Raw genomic sequence first — 24,254 nt, 5'->3', positions numbered from 1 at the left:
TCAAATGACCTACTTGGAAAAGGCTGTGTTCAAACACCAGCCAGACTTCCATAATACTCTGGGATAAAGGAGCAAACTCTAGACAAACTGAGGCACATAAAAAAGCCTGAGGTGCATATGAAAGGCATAGCAAGAAAAAAAAAAGAGAAAAACTGCCAGCACCAGTAAACTTCACCAAAAAACCCAGGCAGATGAATCTAATTACATAATATTAACTTGAAAAAATAACAAAAGCCCATGTCTTCAGTGGTGGAAAATCAATGCAGCTGTAAAAACTGCAGCATGGCTATGTCCATATTAAACTCCACATAGTCAAAAAACCACCCTGTGACAGAGTTTAAAGGATGCCAAAAAATAAACCATAATAAACCACTAGAACACATGGCGTAACAGGTCTATGAGTAAACTCTAATTAGCACTGTTGCTAATTTGCTTGAAACAGTCACGCATAGGCTTCAAGCAGGGGCCAGATCATATCTGTGGTAGGAAAAGAAAAAAGCTATAATCCATTACGAAGGATTACATTTGTAAACCAGGCATCCTAAGAAGTGATTTCAGGTCTGTTTGGGTTACAGTTCTCCTAGAATAAAAAAATTTCACCAGGTGTGCTCTTTAAGGATTGTTGTTTAATGAAAATGCTCAGCATTACCTTCTGCACCATCTCCTTGGTATGCATCAAAATCTGAAATAAAAAAAATTATCAAAGATTAGTGTATGATATAATTACAGGCTAACACATGCAAACATATCCATTAGGTTGCTAACTCCAAATGCTCTCACCTTTCAAAACAAAGCAAACCCCCTCTCTCCTGGCAACACACAGTCACCTCAATACTCCTATTACATGAGTAAATTCTCATTTGACCTTGTATTAATGCTATTATTAACTCCCCTAAAACAAGATTAAAACAAATCTCAAAATTGCATATGCACACACACGTTCTACCTTAGGAAAAAAGGAACACTGAATCAAATGATTCAAATAAAACCTAATCAGCAAGGGCCAGAATTAAGTCTCTTTCAGTAATTTAGGTCAGTTGTTGCCCTCATATCCATCATCTTACCTCTGAATATCACTGAATTTTTCCCCAAAAACGTCCTGTCTTACTCAGTATAGCCTACATAGTGTTCACTTAACAAGACTTAGTCAAAAGGTTGATTATCCTTGTAATGATCTCAAAATGGGTCACCAAAAAGCAAACTCCTTACAGAAACCAGAACTGGGACAAGGAGCTGGGATGAAGATAGGATACAGATGTTGAATCAGTGGGCAAATCCAGGTGTAACTAAGCTTGTCACTCAGCCAAGAGTGCATCCCACATTCCCCAAATGCTCTGAATAGCATCTCTTTGAACCTCAGAAACAGCTATCGAGATCTCATATGAGTAGGCTCCTGCTTCCATCTACAATAGTGGTCAGCACAGTGCAGAGGGGTAGGAGAGCATGTCATCTGAAGCCACAGGTACAGCTGTAGCACAGAAAAGAGAAAGTAAAACCAGCTTGATGAGAAAAATGTGTAGCTGCTGCAGGAGGAAGGGCTTGGTGAATCTTGCACAGCTGCACAAGAACCAACATCTGGTCCATTCCTTCAGTCACTTGGCCATGCATGGTTCTACTGTATTCTCCATTTCCTTCTTGGTAACAACCTGGTGCTCTGGCACACAGCTCCAGATTCTGATTCCCCGGGTTCAGTCCTTTCCATTGTCACTCAGCATGAACCTCAGTTCTTCTTCAGCTAACCCTGCTACTCATATATATTTATATTTTAAATTATCTTAAAGAGGATTACTTTGAACCACATGTTATGTTACAGCAATGACAGATCAGAGTCTATTAGGTGAACCCAAACATTTTGGAACTATAAATATAGTCAGGCAACACACTATTTCAACAGTTTATATTAAATTCAGCAACCTAGCCTCAGTTTTACTATTTTTCATATGTTAAATTGTAATACTCCTTGACTGTATTTGCCAAAAGGTAAGAATTATGACTTGCAGTCAAGAAGCCCGTGACAGAGAGCTGAGCAGTAGAAATTAGCAGGGATGAAGCAAGAAAAAGGACTAACAGGCAAAAGCTAGCCATGCTCACTGGGAGTAAGGGAAATCTCATGACTCTCATAAGGCCAAGGAGTCTAAAATCAAGCCAAGAGTCCTGACTGTTGTGATGTTGACTACACCTATCACAGCAAGCAATCCTAAACCAGGGTGGCATGTCCACCTCTACGTAACAGTACAAAACCAAGATGACAACACTGTGGTTCCTTTAAGATGGCAAATTTCTTTAATATTTCTGAACCTTCACACAACCACAGTGATGCATACCAAGGCATGATTTTTTTTTCAGTTTGTTTTAAATTATGCACTGAAAGCTATATTCCCTTCAAGGCACTTGAGGACAGGTTCAGTTCCAAACTACAATGTAACACTGACACAGCTGACTCACAACACATGCCCCTGTCAGGGTTATTCCCCAAGCACCTGTGGATATCCATGGTTTTACACTCTCTGGATCAAGTTCAAAACACCCAGTTTTGAATGGTTTAAAGACCATTCACTGATCCTGTAAACTACACACTTGGACAATGTGATGCTTGAACTCTGCTGAAAATGCAAAGAACTCAGCTGGCCTCAACCTTCTATACAGACAAAGAAGAACAGGAAAATGCTGAGTCTTAGCTGAACATTCACACCAGGCTGTAGATGCTCAGACACACCTGATTCCATTTTAATCAGAAGCTTAAAAAAGGTATTCCACTTCTATTCATCTCCTAGTGAGTGATTCAGACAGCACAACCCCACCACCTTTCCACGGAGTTTTAAAATTATTCTGAAGACACATCACTGGCGTCAAATTTCATATAAAGTAATCAAAATTGCAACATATTCACCACCCTACAACCCCTTCTCTCACTTATTAGCTGACTCCTACAGAGAAAGGTTATACCTCTCTCTTAGTACTCCAAGAGCAAACAGGAGTCCCTAAAACAGAATTTTAAAATTGTGCAGAAATTAAGAGATTATACTGAAGAGAAAAGACAGCCTACCATTTTCCCCTCGATAATCTCTGGCCTTTTCTACTTCATTCTCTGAAATAATGCTATCTACTAATAATTTTTTAAAAAAGGAATACACCCTACTAAAAAATATTTCAACTGTGCAAAAACCATGTCTCAGTTGTCCCCGAGGACAGCAGTGGGTGTAGGTAATCACAACAAGAGGGTCACAGTCGAGTAAGCTTCATCAAGTGACTGGCATATGCTAGTGCTACCCAGTCTGACAGGAGATCACTTTTAAGTGCCAACAGCTACAAAAGAGAAGGTTATAAAGTATTGCTAAATTCATTAATAAGGCAGTCGGTAGTTATCTGATTTCACAGCAACACCTGCATATTTATCTTCTCATTACCAATTGGATGATGGAATTTTTTTCAAGCACATTTCAAAAATCTGCCAACTTCAAGTGTAGAAAAAAAAATAAACTTTGTAGTTAATTTTTCCCTTAACAAAGTACAGCTGTTGAGAATAATTGTTCAAGATCTTACCCTGTAATGTCAACTGCAGCAGAACAAAGAGTATTTAATTAGCAAATCTATCCAGTAATTCAACACCTATTATATAAAATGCCTTCGTGATTTTATTCAGGATAATTTGCTAAGAGGGTTATTACTGACATTCAGATGAAATTTAAAATTCCTACGCAAGTCGAGTCATAATAGCAGTAATGATCCCCCCAATCAGGAGATACTGTGTCACATAAGGTTCTTTAGCAATGCAGCAGCCCATTTCCTGACTTCTTAATTCCTGGGCTCAGCTCAGTGAGAGCCCTTCATGCCAATATTTCAGTCAGCAATACATCCTTAATGGGGCTCTATTAAAATACCTAGAATAAAAAAAGGCTTTTTTTTTTTTTTTTTTGGTTAAAAAGAATGACAGCCCTGCTATCATATCAATCCTTGGCGGTTTCTCAGAAATGCACAGGAAGGGAGGCTGGGATGACAGAAGAAAGAAGGAGAGAATAGGAAAAATGGTATTGGGTAGTTTCCTTTTGCAAATAATATTGCATTGCTTATGAGAGCTGGATTGTCTCCTATTGCAGACAATCCAAGTAGGAAGAATTAATTGCCTGGCAACCCATCTGTACAGCCAAGGCCCCCTCCCCCCCAGCAAACATATACTTCTAAAAACCTGTGAACTTCTCAGCACAGTGAACATCTGCGAAATTCTATTTTAACTTTTTTCCTTGAAAAAGCAAGACCAGCAACACACATTCTCTCACCCATGAACTGCAATTCAATATAAACTGAAGGACTGTAATTGCAGACAAGCAATCATCAAACAGCAAAATTCGTTGCCCTAATCCCACTCCACCTCGCTAATTACTTAATTAAATGAGGTTGCGATTTAAGACAGGGAATGATAAAAAATAAATATATATACAAAGAACAGCTTTACTATTATCCATTACATCAAATATTTTTAAAGATTCCTTATTTAAAAACCACTAAAGAGTACCTTCTGATGAGAGGATGCTTTTGTGGGAACAAGCTACTATACCCAAGTTAAAAACCAATGGGACAGGATACAAAACTAATATGCTGATGCAAAGATTTCTCCTGAAAACACACATTTTGTGCAGATTCCTGGGCTTGCAGACATGAAGGAACAGAAAGGGAGACTTAAGAGCTGACTGAAAAGACTGAGCAGAATCATTACAAAAACATTGTACCAGCCATGCATCCTGCCCAAAAAATAAAAATAATCACTTAGGCTTCACTTTGCTCAAGGAGAAAAGCCAACAGTCTTAAGGCATTGGCAAAAACTATATTTTTGAAGACTACCTGTAGTTATCTACAGTAGACCTGATATCTTTTTCCACCTCATTTGTTTACTTGTGCAATTATATAGTAAGAAAATAAATCTGTCACCTGCTTTACTAATTCATATTAGCTAGTCCTTCCCATGACACAGAGGAATAAATGGGCTGGAAAAACTGTGTTCCAGTAACACCACTCACTAATCTACCTAAGAAGTATTTCTGAACCTCTGTATTTTTGCAACCTATTCATTAGATTTGCTAGGATTTTGTGTTAAGTAGCCTCTAGCACTGACAAACCACAGCCACAGGATGCTGCAAAAAGATTTTATTAAGAAGGATTTTCAAAAAATATTTCTGTCACTGGACAAAAAGGTACATATGCCCTAAGCATAAGTGAAAGAAAGATGGAGGCCTTGTTTGCCACAGAGAATGAAGAATCATAATACAGCCTTTGTATCAGACAATAGACTTGATTTAGAAAAGTTTGAGTGATCAGGTTCAAGTAGTTAACAAATAAGTTTGTTTCAAAGAGCTTTTACTGAATATTTGCTGTACTTTGACAAGGCATTCAAAGTTACATTTCTCCAAAATGTATACTCTTAGGAAACATTATCAGAAATACACCCCACACTGCCAAAATTTTCCCTTCCATGTTGTTTTAGCGGTTGGTTTGGTTTTGTTTTTCTTCAGAAATGCTGACACTGACAGCCAGTGATACAACACAGCTTCTGTGTATAAAATCAGGATTACGTGGAGCCCCAAAACCAATGCGAGAATGATTCCAAGGGCTGAAGCAGTGTACACAAAGATCCAGTGATACATGTTTACATGCCAACAAAAACTAGAACCTTTCGCCTCACTGAAACAACTGAAAACACACAAAAAAGGGCAGCAGTAGAAATGTGCTCAACACAACAAAAATCTTATGTACCTCTGTCACATTTTGACAAGGAATGGAAAGATGATAGTAAAGCACTGAAGATGACACTGCAAATCAAATTACGACTTGAAGACAATATTCCTTTGGTGCCAGAAACAATTATATCTTTAAAATTCTGCAGTACCTCTATTTCAAGTATTTCTGGTGAGTTTTGCTGAAGAGAAACAGAATTAATTACTTACTAAAATGTAAAATTATCATTTATTCTACACAATATATTACAAACCATACTATACTAAAGTAAATTTTGCCTATTTTGGAAAGGATTATTTTGTTATTAGGACAAAAGAAAGAATAATGAAACATACTCTTAACAGTACTGAACAAAATTTAATTAAAAAAAAAAAGCCAAAAAAATACACACACCCCCCAACTTCTGTGTTGGAAGTAATTTTAAAATCTTGGAAACAGAGAAACAGAGTGCTCAACAATGAAGCTGAACACTTGAGTGCATAGAAGGCAACTGCCCCGGTTCTGACCCCACTTCCCAGAAGTGCCCTGTGTTCCCAGAAGCAGTAAGAATACAATGTCCGTGTGGATAACTAGCTGTGAAAACATGTCAGAACGGCATGGGCATCTCCCAACCCTCCAGAGAAACCAAACACCCGAACCAGTGACAGCTCCTAGAGAAGCACCGGGGCTCACCCTGGTGCCCACCCATGACTTCCTTTCTTTCAAGCTAATTCAAAACTGAACACCTTAAACAAGTGAAGGAACAGGGAAATTTTTTCCATGTTTCACTTCACGAGAAAACTAGATCACAACATTTAAAACCCCTTGAAGAATGTGGTACTCGCACTAAATTCAGCTCATTAACTCTTGTGATTTTTTTTTTATTCCAAACCATTAATTAAATCCATGGTTGATGAACATTTTGTAGTTAACTAGAAGATGCAAAGGTAGCTTTGCCTAATAAGATAACTGCAACTGTATCAAAAGCTAACTGCTAAATCATAAACCACAAGAAAAACCACTAATAAGGAAAATATGACAAGTATCATTTATTATTTCCTAATAAAACCAAAACATGTGTTAAGTTATTCAATATTTAAATACATACAGACAAGCATATCCTCTTTAGAGAAAACATCGGCATTTGTTTCAGTGAAATGAACAAACATTTAGACAGGAAAGCTTTGCTTTGTTTCCCCAACTGAACAGGTTTAACACATTCAGCAAAAGACATTCAGTCTTTCACTAGAAAAAATTAATTACAAGAACAGTAAAAAATTGAAATTAATTACTTATAAACCAAGGTTTCCTGTTTGGTGAGACAAGTTAGAACCCAATCAAGGTTTAAACCAGAGCACATAGATTTGCCTCTGAATAACAGCAAACTCTATTCCCAAACAGGGAAGGATAACCACACCATCCTCCAGATTAGGTTTAAAACTACAGTTTTAAAAGTTATCTTTCAAATATATAAGCATGTCTCTCAACCTTGAAGTGACAAAATTTAAGTACTGTCCCATCTCCAAGAAAAGTTAGTCTCTTAGCCATATAACTAGAAGTCCTAGAAAAATGTCTTAGAATCAGTAAAGACAGTTTTTCAAAAACATCAAGTATGTCTATAAACCTGAAAAAGAAATAAAACTAATAATCCAAACACTGAAATATTTTTAAGCAGTAGCCAAACTCAGTGCACTACCCAAGATGATGACAAATTACTCTAGAAACAAATCTTCCTCCCACACTCTTTTTTTTTTTTTTTTTTTGAGTAAAAAGCAGAAAGCAGGACTTACAACTGTGTAAGGCACTTGTCCCTTATTTTCCATCTGTTAAAGAAAACTTTATTACAAAAAAGAAAGGTATAGTGCAGGAAAGGTCCTCTAGGGCAGCAAGGGAGTATGAAGAGTTGGCAGGAAGGGAACATCAATTACTTTCTTAAGGTTGTCCTGGTCAGCATCTTTTAAGTAATAACCACAACTTGTACGGCTGGAGAAAAGGGAGAAGACAAGCAAGTGCTAAAGAGAAAAACAGATGCAGAACACACTTGCTACCTGATGAGTATTCTTAAAAGAAAAAGGGCTTCTATTGAAGAACACAGCCTTTTCCCTGAAGAACCATGGGCATTTCGCAGAAGGTATACTGAACAGAACAAGGCACGCTCTGTCTAGATACAGGTGTATCCACTGAAAATAATCCTGAATTTTCATAGGAGATGAGAGGACATACTAGTCTCAGTAACGAATAGATTGTGTGTGGATGTTGTGTTCATCAAAAAAATCTTAAGTGGTTTGAACTGCTTTAAAACTGAACTGCTCTTTCATCATGACTAAGTGGTTGTCTATCAAACCAACATTTATTCAAATTCAGAAAAGTATTTTAGCCTCTAATTGGCCCCCCAAGAAAGTTCTCTAACCACGTTTCTTAAATGTCATGAAGAATTTTCATACAGCATATAATTTTGTTTCATTAAATTAGATACACCTAGACAACACAACAGTTGTTTTCATAAAGTTAAACAATACTTACTCATCCTCCATGGTTGTAGCTGGTGTCAGCACCGAGAATTGCTTGGACAAGGAAGGATCCATTTGACATGGGGTAAAATTATCTGTGCTAAGAGGCTTCCCAAGATGGTAAGGAAAGCTCTGGACCAGGACTGATAGGGGCAGGAGTGCACGCCCATGATGGCAAGCCAAGGTGGGGTATATTGTGAAGAGAAAGACCAGGAACCAACAACACAGGGCTGAAAGGGGCCCTTTCTTCAAGCATATCCACATGAATAAGGGAGTCTCTGCAGGACAACGTTACAGAGAAAACTTGCACTTTCTAGGTCATCTCCATTCTCCAAAGAAAAGGATCATTCTGAAAGACTCCAAAATTATCTGCTTCAGATTTGATAGACTGTGAGCCTCTCTGATTAAGGAAGGAGAAGTCCCTGTACATTCAGCTTCCCAACTATACTGGGATGTTTAGGTTTCCACCAAGCTATTCACATGCAAAAGAATACACATGAGAAATCAGGTGTATACAAATGCCTAGAGAGTCCTCAACTGTACCTAAAAAACCTGCATGGGGTGAAAGCAAGTCCTTCTAGGATTTTTTAGGACTGCCCAACAACCACACATACACACACACAGACAAAATTAGAATCTGCTAAAAGATGAAACTTGCTGCATCAAAGAGGTTACAGTCTTATTTCATGCAGGACCATATACACCAAGTGCTGGATACAAGGAAAACTGTTACTTCAAGTAGAGAAACCCTAGTCTCTGACATTGTGCCACCTTTCCTGGTTACAACAGACAGCTGAAAGGAAGTTAATTACGACTCTTCCAATTCCAAAGACTGATTAAATGTCACTGAAATGACCACTTGTAACAAATAAGGATTTCTACCAAGATAGCCATACAGGACTGAACAACAACCAGTGTTCAAGTCTTACAAAATCACAACAGTATTTGGTACTGAGTAGGAGCAGGGCAGGTACCATCTCCCATATGTCCAAACACGAGCCACTGCATTGATGTGGCTTCTACACAGTCTCCTCTGACTAGTCCCTGTGGCACCTCTTACCTGCCTTAGGTGGTGCCAGGGACAAAAAAAACCAGTTTCATCTCTACATGGGACACTTTAACCTTTCCTGCTTCAGGCAGGACCTAGTGATTGCTCCAAGGATGTGAAAATACAATGAGGAGCATGCATAGTTAACAGCATGAAGTCTCAGTCATATTTCCAAGATGGAGCTCCTCAGGACATAAAGGACTCTCCTAGAACATCATAAGAATTTGTAAAGCATGTCAGAAATAAAATCTATTGGCCTATCAAATGATTAGAATATATATAATGTAGAAATATTTTATTTTTTAAAAAAGTCTCATTTGAGGTTTTAAACTAGTTTTTAAACTAACTATAAATTACTAGTTGACAATTCTAAATTGTTTGTTAAATGGGTCTTGCAACTGTAAGTCAGGAATACGAACTGTAGGGTGGGTTGGGGTAACTTCACCTTCCTATGAGGACGTACAGGAAAGAAAAGAGCCCACGTCAATGGAAACTATTGTCTACCCACAGACATTCACAATATATCATAATCACTTACAGAGCTAAGGATGGAACCATATTTGATGTCATGGAGCTCCTGCAGAAACAGAAACTTGTTTCATGACACAATTTTGGGAGTACTCCAATTGAGAAAAGCTGAGCTTCATGCAAAAGTAAATTCCTGAAAGGGACCACCTGATTATCAGCCTCCAAGATTTCAGCAGCTAATGCTCAACTGGTCAATTACCTGAAATTGTGGTCTAAGGCTTTTTTAATACCATTTGTAGCCTCTCTCATAACCTAGGACATTTGTACTGTTTTTAAAAACAGAACAAATTTAGAGGCTTATCAAAGTATACAGTTTAATTTTTCAGCACTATGAGCTCATGCAAAGAAAGTACAATTTCAGAAGTTTCTTTTATGCATTAGTCTGTTGTTAAGCACTCCACGTACAGCCCACCCACTTCAGTATTTAGAGTTTTATGGCTTCATTACTAATGAAGCTAAGTTGCTAAATTGCCATTGTACAATCCCACAGGACATGGATTTGTTTGTTACTTGTAGAGAATATGGAAATTTGAAGACTAGGAAAACAGACAAATGTGTTTAACCTTTCAGCATGACCCTCTAGGAACCCAATTCAAATACTGACTTTCAGCCACATAACAGATTAAAGTAGTGGAGTTTTGCCACTCATTCAATCCACATAATTCACATAAAAAGATACTGCTCAACAGGAATACATTTCTATTCTAATGATGGAAAAACCTTAATTACAAATGCAACTAAAGCATGCTACTTTCATAAATCCATTACTAGAAGAGAGGCATGCTGATTATTTTTTAAATCTTTAATTTGTCATTTAGACCTACTGTTATCTCATTTGTAAAGAACTCAAAATACATTTGCACAAAACTAGATTTCTAAAACATTAACAATGTTTATAAATGTCTCACTTATTTCCCTACAACTTGACAGGATTGATTTCATGCTACATACTTTAACTCAATCAATCTTTGACTTTGGAAATTTTCATTTAAATTCTTCATCCCACAACTTCTGTTAAAGAAAGAACATCACAACCTAAAGGTTTTATTTAATCTAAAAACATAGCTAATAAGCTTTCCTACTTCTTATTACAGGAGTTTGAATCGCTAATACAAAACTCAGCTTTCACTCATATGCCAAGGAAGCCTTCTTTCAAAGCTCTCACTTGCTCTCACTTTTCAGTTTAAATAGAAGGCACCAGCACTAATTTACATTATTGTCACACCAGTCATTCAATATCCTCATTAGAATTATATCTGAAATGAGACCTGCAGGGGCCTGAGAGACGTTTCAGTGCCAACGTAATAATCCAACCACAAGCACTGGTGGACACTGGCTTGATTTCATCCACTGCTATTACAAATACAAATGTTGCTAAGCTCCTTTTTAATGCCCTTAGATAACTACAGGTACCTAAAATAAACAAACCAACCAACCATCCAAACCAGAAGCAAAGACAGGGATACATTGAAAGAACAGAAATCCCTGTAAGAATGTTCTGATATTCTAAGGCCCACATTGAACTAAAAAAAAAAATTAAAAATAGACAGAACCACAGACTAGCTGAGGTTGGAAGAGACCTATGGAGGTCATCTGGTCCAGCTCCCCAGCTCTAGCAGGGCCACCTAGAGCTGGATGCCCAAAACCATGTCCAGACACCTTAGAGTATCTCCAAAGTTGAGGCTCCACAGGCTCTCTGGTAACCAGTGCCAGGGCTTGGTCACCCTCCCAGTAAAAAAGCATTTCTTGATGTTCAGATGGATCCTCCTGTGTCCCAGGAAACAAAAATAACAAAACCCAAAACACACACACAAAAAAATCTATCATTAAAATGAAACAAATGCCATGAATATGCCCATACATATTCCCAACTGAAGAATATCAAGTGCCCATGAAAAAATCAGGAATACTTATATTTTTACTTATTAAAAAAATACATTAAATCTGCTGGGTTCAAAAAACAAAAACAAAACAAAACCAACAAACAAAACCCCAAAACAAAAACAAACAAAAACAAACAAGCAAAAATACCTGCCCACTAACCTACAGGATACTGAAGTGATACTGTTACTTTCTGACACAGGTAACACGAATTGTGGCAAGCCTTGATGAGCTGTGAAACAAGAGACTTGAAAGGATTTTTTCCAGGAAATACATATAAAGGATGGCTGATAACATGACACTACAGAAGAGAAGTGTCTCTTCTGTAGGTCATGTTGTTTTCTTAGCAGGGTACCCCAGTAGAGTTTTGTACTGTACCTGTACAAAACTGTACGCTTTGATAAGCCTCTAAATTTGTTCTGTTTTTAAAAACATTACAAATGTCCTGGGTTATGAGAGAGGCTACAAATGGCATTAAAAAATGTCTATGAACCTAGACATTTGACAATATGTATACATACAATAATAGGAAGATATACACTTTAAAGTCAAGAACCAACCATAATGTGACATAGATTAATAAAAATATTACCCTAAAATATTATCTAGAATGGACTTCACTACATCTTTCTCAAGCTTATAATCTTATGATATTGGCAGCTACAGTCTTAGAAAAAAAAAGGGGGGATGGAGGGAAAGGTTGAAGTGAACCCTGACAGTTCCCTCCCGGCCCATCACCATAGGGTTGTTCAGATCAACTACATTTAATTAGAATGGATCAACTGTCCCATCCACCTGAACTACTATGATTTTTTTTTTCTGTTTAAAGTTCTCCCTTTTCATGAGCACTTGTTCTCCTACAATCCATCACATAAGAAAACTGTCAAAAAGCTGAAATATGGCAAATTCAAAGTATTTGAATATTTATTTGATTAAAGTATAGAAGATTATCCTTATTTGGTTAAAGTATAGAAGATTATCCAGTAGAAGAGAAAGGTAATTAACATCTAATTTCAAAGCCTTTTAAATGAGCCTCATCCCAACCACACTATAAGAGTTCTACACTAAAGAAGTTTCTCATTTTCATTCAAAAAGGCACACCTGGCAGACCAACAGTAACCGTGCGAAAGAGAAAACAGAAGACAAAGAGGCATTCAGATCAAGCAAAAAACACGTTCCCTACTTTCTTCCACATGTGCTTGCAGTCTTATCATCAACTGAGTAACATCTGACTAAAGAAGGAACACTCACTCTAAGAGAGAGAGGTAATTTAACAGGTTAGATAGAGGAGAAAAGATATTTAAATTGCCTGGAAGCTGAGCAATAAAAACAACTTACAAAACCTCTGGCATAAAAACTTGTAGAGTGATTTTGAAAAGGGTTTGCTGACACTGCTGGTGGTCGACTTTCCAAGCTCTAAAACAAAATGACTGTGCAGGTAATATTTCTACAATGGCAAAACAAAATCTCCACTCTAAACTGGAGATTTACAATCATCCTGTCCTTCACCAGGTACAGAGTCAAGCCCCCAGCACTGACACAAGGTGTGTGCAGTTGGGACTTCTGCAAAAGATGTTGCCTGCTTTGAGAGAACATCTCCTGTATCTAGTGTTAAAGATTTTTATTTCCATACACTGCAAGCATCCTTTTCTCTCAAGGCTTCCCACTGTGCTGCAGAACACATCATAAGCAATGGAAGAGGAAAAAAAACAAACACAGGATTCTTCAAGGACAATTTTTTCTGAGTAGTAAAAGGAAATGATCTATATACTGAAAGAAAATTCCAAAATTTCTTCAAAAACTGGGCAGATCAACATAAACTGAAAATCAGCTTGAGGTTCATGTCATGAGTGAAGCCCACCTAAAAAGCAATGATCCAGGAGAAACATTAAAAACAGCAAAGTCTTTACTTGTCTTATCAAAGGAGGACCTTTTACAAAAACCACATCTGATCTCAACAGTGAGGCAGATGTCTCCCATACTAATGCTTCCCTATAGGAAACACGGGGACAGCTAAACCCAAGAAGCACAGATGTCCCATGAATCCAAGTCAGTAGTTCCCAGTGAACGCCTGGAAGAAGGAGGTTACGTTTTAAGATAAACTGTCCCTCACCCCCCTCTGCCAAAATAACAGATGTCTCTTGGAGCAGAAGCAGCTTCAGAAAAATACTCCAATTGCTGCTCCTGCTGTGGAGACAGGAATTTATGATGGGCTGCGGGAAGCACCCCACTGGCCTCAACTCTGAAACACCAATGAGGGCTGCATCATAAAGGACTTGCATACTGTGAGGGACTGCCAAGCATACCATAAAGCAAGAACACCAAATTACAATCTTAATCTTGCTTCCAAGCCCTGTATTTTCAGCCCCCAGCATAGATGTTTTTTCCCCTCGCAGAAAGCATTAGGTGTCAAAAGGTTCATAGACTTGGCTCACTGATTGATTTCTAGTCTAACTGATTTGTAAGGCTAATTAAGACATGGCCAAACTGTGTCCATGTCTTACTTAACACTGGTGTTCAAGCAAGTATCACACAATCTGATTAAAATTGACTAAAAGTGTCTTACTTCAGTAATCACTTAGACAGAATGAATTTTACATTAGCAGGATCAAGCACACGTCAGGCCTCAGTGGAAATGAAAAGGGCTTATAGTAATAGGATTTATAAATCCACCACATTAGGTTAATGGCTAAATGATTTACATGTAACTTTTCCCCCTCCTCCTCACCCTTCAACTCACACACAAAAAAATCCTATATTTGGCGCTTTTAACGATGAGTGTCAAGGCAAAAACAGACGTTCTTTTTAATTAGCTGAAAATTAAAAACCACAAGTGATCCTTTATTAACTCTTTCATTGCAGAAATAATGAATTAGATTTTTATAAAGCCAGAATTCTTGAAGACCCTAATGACCTTTTCAAACAACCACAACGAGCTATCTACATGCGCATAATGAAGCTCAAATGGTTTGAACCAATAAATATGCAACTGATAAAGTGAGATCCTTATTCCCTATAAAATTGTCAGCAATGGGAGTTCTTCATGTGACTATTTTCAATTGCAGAGAAGACTCTAAAAGCCCTTGCTCTTTCTCAGCCAGCAATTCAATCCAACAGTTAGTAGCAGTTACTAATGACATTGGAATATAGATGGCTTAAAGCCAACCCTCCCTCTTTGCAAGTGCTGGAATGTCCTACACCATGTGGTAAACCAGGTGCTTTGTTTTGTTCTTTTGGCAGCTGAAGCTTTCATTTTCTGGAAATTTGAAAACAAAGTCATTCAGCTGAGTCCCTGCAGCACCACTCAGTTGCATCTGCTTCATTCACTGGATAGAGGCACAGAAGTTCATCCACAAGTCCTACCTGTCCCCACCTCTCTCAAAAGCTAATACCAGGTCAGGTGGAAAGAGTGAAAGCTCAAGTTAAATGTACATCACCTTTACTTTCAGCAAAATTAATTAAAAATTGTCAGATAACAAGGTCAACATTTCTGAGTGATACAGCGCTTTGCATTTTCAGGTCACTGTACAGACATTAATAAATGAATCAAACACCAGGATTAAGTTTAACTGCCAACACCATATGTTTAAAAATAACTTATCAAGCATCTACCCATTGTCACTAGGCACAATTACATTATCACCACCTCACTTTCTTTTCATGGCATTAGGAGGCCAGACAGGCAGTTGAGCAGCACCTCTCTTCTCCTTTACAGCCCAGGTCAGGAACAGAATGCCCTTACACATCCATGAGCACCAAAAACTCTGGGCTGACAGACATCAGCTTGCTTCTCTTGGGAAGTTACCACAAGTTATTTTTGTTGCAAACAAGGACTGTGTTAGATGAAAGCACCTCAAAAGGAAGGTGCTTGTTTTTCAGCCCTGGCCTAGTGGCACGACAATAGCAGCAGCAGAGCCTGTCCCTGGTCCTCTCCTCTCCCTTGGCCCTCAGGGTATCGGGTTCACATTCTTTCCCCACAAACACTTGTCTGGTGTCACACAAAAGAGTGACCAACAAACCTGATACAGGCCCGTTAAATTCAGACAGCAAGGCACCACACAATGACCTTTAGAAGAACGATATTAACAGGTGGCTGGTGTCTAATACAAATAATTATATTACACTTTAGCAGCACGGACCAAAGTGGAAACACATTGTCTTGTCATCAGCAATTGAATAAACCAAAGTAATGTTACCAGAATACCCTTTTAACACTCCTCTGTTACCTTCCTAACTACAGAGAAGGTCTCCTGTGGCAGAGCTCGGCCGACGAGCTCCTGACCCTGTCATAAGGTATTTCATTTGAAAGTTTCACCAGAGTATCTGACATTTCCTTCTCTAAGTAAATCAGGCATCTCCCTGCCAGCCTTTGGAGATCACACAGGAATGCTTCACAAGTAAATTCAAGCAGTGCTTATGAATTTGCCCTGTCTTTCCCCTTGGAAGCAGTCCACCGAAAACACATCCCTACTTCAATTAAGAAGAAAGAAGCTGGTAAAAGAAGCTCAGCAAAGTTCTTCAAAACCCGTAACAGAAACCACTACAAGTGATCAAATTAAACGCCCCTGCTCACTAATTAGTTTTTCCAATATCAATCATCTCAAATTAGCAACAGTTTTCATCAACCTTTAACCCTGAGACGAGTCACTGTTTTGACAGGACAGACAGCTGTGGCAAACAGCCGCAACATTTTGGGACAGACAGCGATTTCCGACCACATCTACAGCCAAACTCCACTTTGCTGGGGCACAGGGGGACCCTCAGCACGCACCCCCTGGCCCTGCAAGGCTTGCACAGCCCGGGCACATGCCACTGGCAAGCCAGGCTGCAGCACAGGGCCAAGCAGCAGATCAGTTTCCTGTCAGCTGTGACAGGCCGACACTTAAGCTGCTCAAAGGCTTCTCATTCTTCCCTTTAGAAAGGGGAAGGCAGGTTCAAGGACACTCCAGCCTGCCTAGAGTATAGCAGGGAGAAAGCTAGGAAATCACACCTCAAAACAACAGGGTAAGTGGTAACATACAGCTCAAATGTCCACACGTAGATGGATGGTGCAAGTACTAGGAAAGTTAACAGAAAACTTGCCTACAGAGAAATACACTGAAGAAAGACATTACTTAATCTTCCATGTAGTCGTGCAAGTCATCTCAGCGCTCTGCTCCTACAGCAACAAGCCACAGGCAGCACATTCATTAGGGAACTGCCAGCAAACACCTCAGCTGGTCTGGAAGAGCAGCACAGAGAAAGAATAAATGGAGCATTGGTGCAGGACGTGTTACTGGGTACAGCTCAGCAACTGCAAACCATCACACATGGCCAGAGCATCCAGACAGGTCCAGGGAAAAAGCAGGTGCTTGCTCGTTCAGCAGAAATCAGCCCCTCCATTTGGTTTAGCCAGAAAACAAACCAGAGTCTGGGCAGCAAATCCCACTTTCATTCTCCTAAAAGCCCTTTTGGAATAGCCAGGTGGATGCTGCTGGCTGGCACCTGCATCATCCTGGTGTTCATCAGCAGTCTGTCCTCCTCATCTACCCCACCCCACAAACTCCTCACTGTAATTCAAACAGGTGTGAGAGTTGAATTTTACACAACAGCATTGGTACCTTTACTCCAGGCTCCCATCTTTATCTATAAGCAACATGGTATTCAACTAGAGAGCCTAAAAACCAAGAGCAGTAGTCATGACAAATTTGGGAAGTGACAAGAAATATAAAATGTAGATGCTTTGGCAGTGAAGATATCTATCACTTTGGGGAAGAGGTAAGGAAAAAAAGGGATATTAAAAAAACAAGAATTTGTAAGGAAGGCAAGTCAGCAAGAAACAAAATACAGTTGTACAATGCACCTCCAGTGTTCTTATACATGTAAAACTATGTAAGACCTGCTCCAAAAGGCTTTCCTCCACCACAAAAAAATCTCACTCCATGGAATCATAGAACCATACAATGGTTTGGGTTGGAAGGAGCCTTGAAGATCATCTCGTTCCAACCCCAAGTGTCAAGTAGCATCCAGAATATCATATACTACAGTGACATGACTAAATTGCCCTATAGCAACATGAGTCAATGCATCATTTCAAGAGTTAATGCTTGGTTCATTAAAGTAAAAGGAAAGAAGAGAAGTTAAAGGAGGAAAACAAATACAATTAGAACAACTTTTTTTCTATATATTAACTATGTGACACTTAAGGTAAGAGGGCCTTTTGTCTTCTTTTTATCTGAGCTGTGCTCAGAGATTCAAACATCTCTGACACTTGAATAAGGAGGAGCTGCAATCCACCCAGGCACCTCTTAGCTTGTAACTACTTGGGACCTTCTTATGGGTTCAGTCACTGGTATAAAAATTCTTTGTTGCACATCAGGAAATGTCTCTGACCAACCACTACACCCAGAAGATACATCCAAGAGCAGCTGTGCCCACTGCAGTGGGACAACACGGTCCATATTCATAGCACAGCACTCAGCCACCAATGTCACTGAGTCCTCTTCTTGGAGTTCACCTTCTTCACAAGGGCATATCTGCTATCCGAAAAACCTTCGACCATCCCAAGAGCAAAAGCTTTTAAGTCTCCAATGGATACCTCAGAAATGCTCCCGAGCTTATACAAGAAAACTAAAGAGACTGCAGTCCAATGGACCTTCTGGTCACAAGCTCCTATTTCACCCAAGAGCCTGAAAAATAGGCAACTTGCAGTAAGAACTGAAACACTTAAAAGTTGCAGGGATTCCTAAATGTAAAGATATTTCTGTTTACTGCATTAGGAATTTTTCTGTTTAAAAAATTTATTTAATCCCTTCAAAAATTCATGACATGAGGTACTATGCAGAAACCAGAATAATATAAAAGTATACAAAATTTCTTAACAGAGGTGAAATTAATTACACTACAGTTAATCTGATCCCTCCTAAGAGCATGATCTGAGGAAAGAGACAAACTGAGGTTCAGAGTTATAACTACGTAATAAATAGTAAACCTTTCAAGATTGAAAGAAGACAAGAGAAACATCACTTATTCTTTGCCAAATGCTTTACATTTACATCCAGAGATGGAGACTATAGCAAAACAAACTCAAGATACCAGATTGTGCACACATAGGTAGGAATTACAGGAAATCTCTTACAAACATCAAGTACGTAAACAAAGAAACCCCCCTGCATTAAACAAGGAAAATACTGAAAGGCTCGAATTAATTACTGAATATCAATTTTCAAGTACAAATATTTTTATGCTGAGCCAGATGGGTAATACACTGTTCCACTCTGGCCGACCACTCATGAGTTCTTAAAACTACGTAGAATCACCTTCAAGAAAGGCATCCAATTCATTAAAATTCTATCCAACACATCTGGCACATAAATTACAATATTTCAGTGTGGCAAAAGACTGCAGTGATTCCTTACTCACTGTCCTCTAACACACCTGGGCCATAAAATTTTACTAAACACTCTCTACCTCAAGTCTGTAACTTCAGGCTGACTGATGGCATAATTTTTAGAAGCAAGGCATAAGATCATGATTTAACACAAATGATGGGAAATCCACCACCAGCTCTATGCAATTCCTTTGCCAGAAAGTTAAAGAACTGAAACATGGCTCATTTATGCTGCCAAATGCAGCAACTCATAATTTACACCAAGAAACTGATCACGTAAGAGGATTTGTAAGACTGTGAGGAGGAAAGAGGAGGCAGAGATGAATTACAGATGCCAAACTGTACATTCACGCACATTTCGGATACCAGACATTTACAAAATTTTGATTTCTTGGCTCCTCTGACTGGCAATGGTCTCTGTCACGGCAGGAAATCCAAACAACACAACTGCTTCAAGACTTTACGGAGCAAAACCAAAGCAGCCTGAAGTCTGCTGCATGGTAAAAAGGTCTACTATGAAATCCAGGACTAAGCCATCAAGCCCAGCCCCCTAAAAACACACATCAGATAATCCTATTCATAAGGATATCTGGCTGTCTTTTAAATAAGGTGAAGTTGGGTTATTTCTGTTTCTTTTTTTTTTTTTTTAACTTCACTGGCCATGACAGACAAGTTGAGATTGATATTTATTCCTCATTGAGCCTCATTCCAGGGCCCCTATCACCCCCAGGGAACTCCTGGGGAAAATTGTATTTTGTTGGCTCAGAGGAGTCTTGTCACAATGGCTGATCCATTATTCCCTCGAGGTATGACAGACTAAGTAGGAGGCTTTATCATTATTCAAGCAGATGGGTTATTAGGCACATGACACCAACAATTTTGGTAGATTCAAACACAGAAACTTGGTTTCCAGGCTAAAATATCAAAATGAATCTACTGCTGAGAAGCCCTCTACATTATCAAATAGGCACACTTGACAAACACCTTTAGAAGCATCAAATCCACAGTGTAATGATTTAAAAAGTATTCCTACTTTTCCTTCCTTATTGAAAAGAAACAGAACACCACTTAGGTTGCTCCATATCTTCACAGGTTGCACATAAATTAGGCTGCAGTGCCCTGTACTTCCAGTGCACTTACATTTGTAAACCCTTTCCTGAAGAGTAATAGTTACGAGAAAGTCATGAGGATTGTTTTTTCTCCGCTCCTCATCTTTTTTATTCTGGGCAACTACTATCCCTTAAAAGAGATAATTAAATTTCATAATCGTAAATATTAAAGAACAGCAACAACAAAAAAAATCCCTAAACAGCAGGTTTAACACCTTAGCCTAAAATACCCAAAATGAACTTCTGTCTTTAGAACTATTCCTACAAATTTGATCCATTGCATGTGTGTTGATGTTTACAATGTCTCCATATACATGAGATTCTAACTTGCAAAGTGATACTACTCAAAAAGGGCAAAATTACTACAGCCACAAAGAATCATCCACTGTAAAATTCCACAGATGCTTCCAATAAAACAATACGAAGCAGCCTACCATTCAAAGTAGTTATCCACCTTTTTCATTTGAAACACAGTGACATCTTTAAAATCCATACATGAGACATGTCCATCCACAAATGCACTCTTGAACCTGTTATTTTCTTGAAGTAGAGATTGAAAAGAAGTTTAACTGACAGAAAGAGAAAATTAAGGAGATCTACTGGTTAGTCTTTTTCATTCCTGGAAACAGCAGTTTCCTGGGATGGAATTAATACTTGACCTGCTGTGTGCAGCTCCTGAAAGATGGTCCTAAATAAAGATTTACATGCTGGCTCTAAAGAGGGACTTAAAATAGTATCAGAACTCGGATCAAGACACTTGAAAATCTAGAGATTCAGCTGAACCTTCTCCTGAAGGTGTTTTGGAGAGTAGCCAACAAGAGGTGCATGTTGGCACTGCTCAGTCATACTTCTATTCCACAGTTTCACCGCTGCAATTTTTCCCTTTTCCACTCATGAGTCATCTTCACCTGTAATTAATTTCTGATATAAACTCTACCATCTTAAATGTGTGCTTATGAATTAAATATTTATTAATTAATAATGTTTTATACTTACTAGGTAATATTAATCCAGTAAATTTATCATTTCTTCTATCAGAAGCTTGTAGGTTGATATAAGCCACATTATAGTACACCAGTGGCACGCAACACATTAACAACTTAGGGGTGAAATTCCTATGGAGTCTAGAAATTCCCATGACTCTAAATTTTCCATTTTAAGAAAATTCACAACTTCTATTAAAAAAAAAAAAAAAAAGCTTAATCAATGTGTATGCTAGGTATTTAGTCTACTCTAGGAAAATGAGAGATGACCTTCACTCTAGTAGCAACTGGCTCATACTGTCCAGTTATGCCTTCAAAGGCATTCTGAGTTTGCTTTGATGGCCTGCACATGCCAGGGGTTGATGTCATTGATAGACTGACATTGCTGTCGTTCTCACACAAAAACTTTATTAGCATAACAGAAGATCTGAAAGTGTGCTATCCCACTTTCAAAAAATCTTGCCCATCTGCTGCTGGGTGACATATGTGGATCACCTTCCCTTGCCTATTCCCCAGAGCACAGTGAAACTCCAGGGGAAGGGTCTGGCTACAGCTGTCTTGGGAGCAGGGCTATTGTTTGTGAGATAATTACTCTGGCCTTGTTGACTTGCAGCAATAATTGAGAACAAAATCACCTAATAAGCCAAGTTACCTAGTAATATAGCACATTATTACAGCAATGATTGCATATAAACTTTGAACCCCCTTTAGTGCCAATTAATTTCAAGAGCATTAGCACCAACAGTAAACGAATACGAAGCAGTTTAACTAATTAAAGCTTACTACGTAATAGGCTTGTAGCTTCAATTATCATTTTTCATGTCATCTGAAACAGTAATGATATGTACCAGCTGGAAAACATTTAGAACAGGGCCTGCCTCTCCCCACAGCAACAGGTAAATGGAGCAGTTTTTGAAACTATGTCATGCACTTTCCTAGGAGAAGTGCTAACTAAGCCTTATCAACAGAGACAAACAGCAGATGGCAACAAACGTGCCAAGAGACATTTCATCCTCCAGGAAGGGTTCAACACAAGGCATCAGCAAAAAAGGAGCAGAGTTGGAAGCATGACTCCCACAGATCTTACCCAGCTGCTCTCTTCTGTAGGAAAAACACAAAATCAAACCCCAAACCTAGTTAAGCAGTGATTCTCTCCCTGATGTACAGACTTCACATGTAGTCCACCTACATTTCTTTCCTGGAAAGTCTAGTATCTTGTGCAGTTCAGCAGAGCAGCTGAAGTCCTTTTCCCCATGAGAAGCTTCCTTCTCAGCTCCCAGTAAACAGGAATTGTTTAAATGCAATTGACTCTCACATTTAACTTATAGAGTTTAATAAATCTTGGCTATTCTAGTTGTATGTACAGAAGAGGACCAATTATTTTATTTTTTTAATATCTTCCATATTTTGGACTCAGTAGATCACAGACAAAGTCACTCGTCCTTCAGTGTGACACAGCACTTCTCTTTAACAGTTCTGAGCATTCAGTGTTTCCAGGTAATGTTTGTGACCTGAAGGCCCATAGCTATCTTCTCCAGATTGTTTTATTTTGTTCTTGACATTTAACTTCTTGACCCACTGACTGAACTAAACACTGAGGGTAAAAGTCATTTCCATGTTTTCATGTTCGTGTTTGAATTCCCAGACTCCAAAGTTATCGGAGTAGGTGCTAGTATTTTTGGACAGTTAATTTCCTCTTGAACTATCCTATCAACAATTCCACTTCACCCTTTGTTCCATTCCCATCCTCAAATAAGCACACACCTAATTACTTGCCTTATAGGAAAGTCTACTTGCAGTTGATGTCACTCCTTTTTTTGCCAAACACTAAGTAGACTTGACTTAACATTTAAGGACCTGTACCCATTGCATTTAAAAAACAGTTAAAAGCAAAACAGGTAAAGGAGTTTTTTCATTATGGGTATGCATACCGGTTCAGGTTTTCCCAAACTCCATCTCTCCCCACATTCACTGCAACAACACTGAACTTCAGAGAGCACCAAGTTTTCCTTCCAGGGAAGTAGTAAAACTCATCTCTTTATAGTGGATAACCGTATTCCTAAATCAACTACTGGCCATGACACAAGTACCAAAACTTAAAGACAAAACCCAACAACTCCACGCTATGCAAAGCATGAAAAAAGTTGATCTGTGGTTTGTTGGTTTTTTTTTTTTAAAGTTAAGGTAAATTTATCAAACCATAAGAATCTGAATGCCATTAAGGATGCCCTGCTTCCTACACTGTCTGTCCAAAGAGATTAAATGGTGAAAGGAGCATCACATTATATAAAATTGCAAAAGAAAACCCCTTTATGCTCAAGATTTTATAGCAAGTCTGTGATGGTCTATGTGCAACACAAACTATTAATAAACTATTAACCACAGTTCCTCTCAGAGAGAGGGGCTGACAGACAGTCACAAAACAGACTTTCCTCAAGTTAAGATGGAAAAGGCCAGGGACAAATACTAAGTCACTACTGATACTTGATAATTGTGATAATCTACTACCACACATGCCTTACATGCTCTTCAAAGCAAAGAGGAGCTGCTTGGCTTAGCAGGGAGGCTCTCCCCTATTATACAGACCAGCTGAGCCAAAAGCTATGCAGTACTGTATGGAATAACAGAAGGATCATTTCTGGAATAGTCAAATAAATGCCACCTCATACTGCTTTACCATCACATCTCCTCTGGTAGGTCAATTTGGTTTTCCATTTTAAGAAAAAAAATATGAAGGAGGGAAAAAAAGCAAGTAAAGCAAGATCTACGTGCGGAAGGAAATAACTGACTTTAAATAACACCAATAGAATAAACATCAGACAACAAAAACTTATTCCTGGAGTGAAAATTAATAAAAAGGAAACTAGGACAGCTGCACAGTCCAAAATTGGCACTGATTTTCAGAGAAGGAATAGGATCCCTGAAACTATTACTAGATGGTTCAGGAATCCCTGGCAAAAAATCAAACAGTTTCTTTAAAAAATTGCTGTAATTTAACACAGTATTTATAACAGAGCAAAGTGACACAAGCTTACACTCCAGGATGAAAACTGAGACTCACAAACAAAAGCCACAATTAATTAATCTTTACTTGGTCAGCATGTTAGGAGCCCATCT

The 24,254-nt window shown here is 38.6% G+C and overlaps 1 protein-coding gene across 2 annotated transcripts in view; it reads right to left on the bottom strand.

Moving 5' to 3' along the window:
- The window catches only part of POLA1 (DNA polymerase alpha 1, catalytic subunit), a 191,212-nt gene that overhangs the window by 122,444 nt on the left and 44,514 nt on the right, over nt 1-24,254 (bottom strand). For both annotated transcript variants that reach the window (XM_050333301.1, XM_050333300.1), the window contains exon 27: nt 650-682. In XM_050333301.1, the coding sequence (XP_050189258.1) occupies nt 650-682 (33 nt within the window). The remainder of the gene's footprint in view (nt 1-649; nt 683-24,254) is intronic.

The sequence above is a fragment of the Myiozetetes cayanensis genome, unplaced genomic scaffold, assembly GCF_022539395.1.
Source record: "Myiozetetes cayanensis isolate MyiCay16 unplaced genomic scaffold, myiCay2020 scf5-8, whole genome shotgun sequence".
NCBI lineage: Eukaryota > Metazoa > Chordata > Aves > Passeriformes > Tyrannidae > Myiozetetes > Myiozetetes cayanensis.
This window is presented reverse-complemented; position numbering and strand designations above follow the sequence as displayed.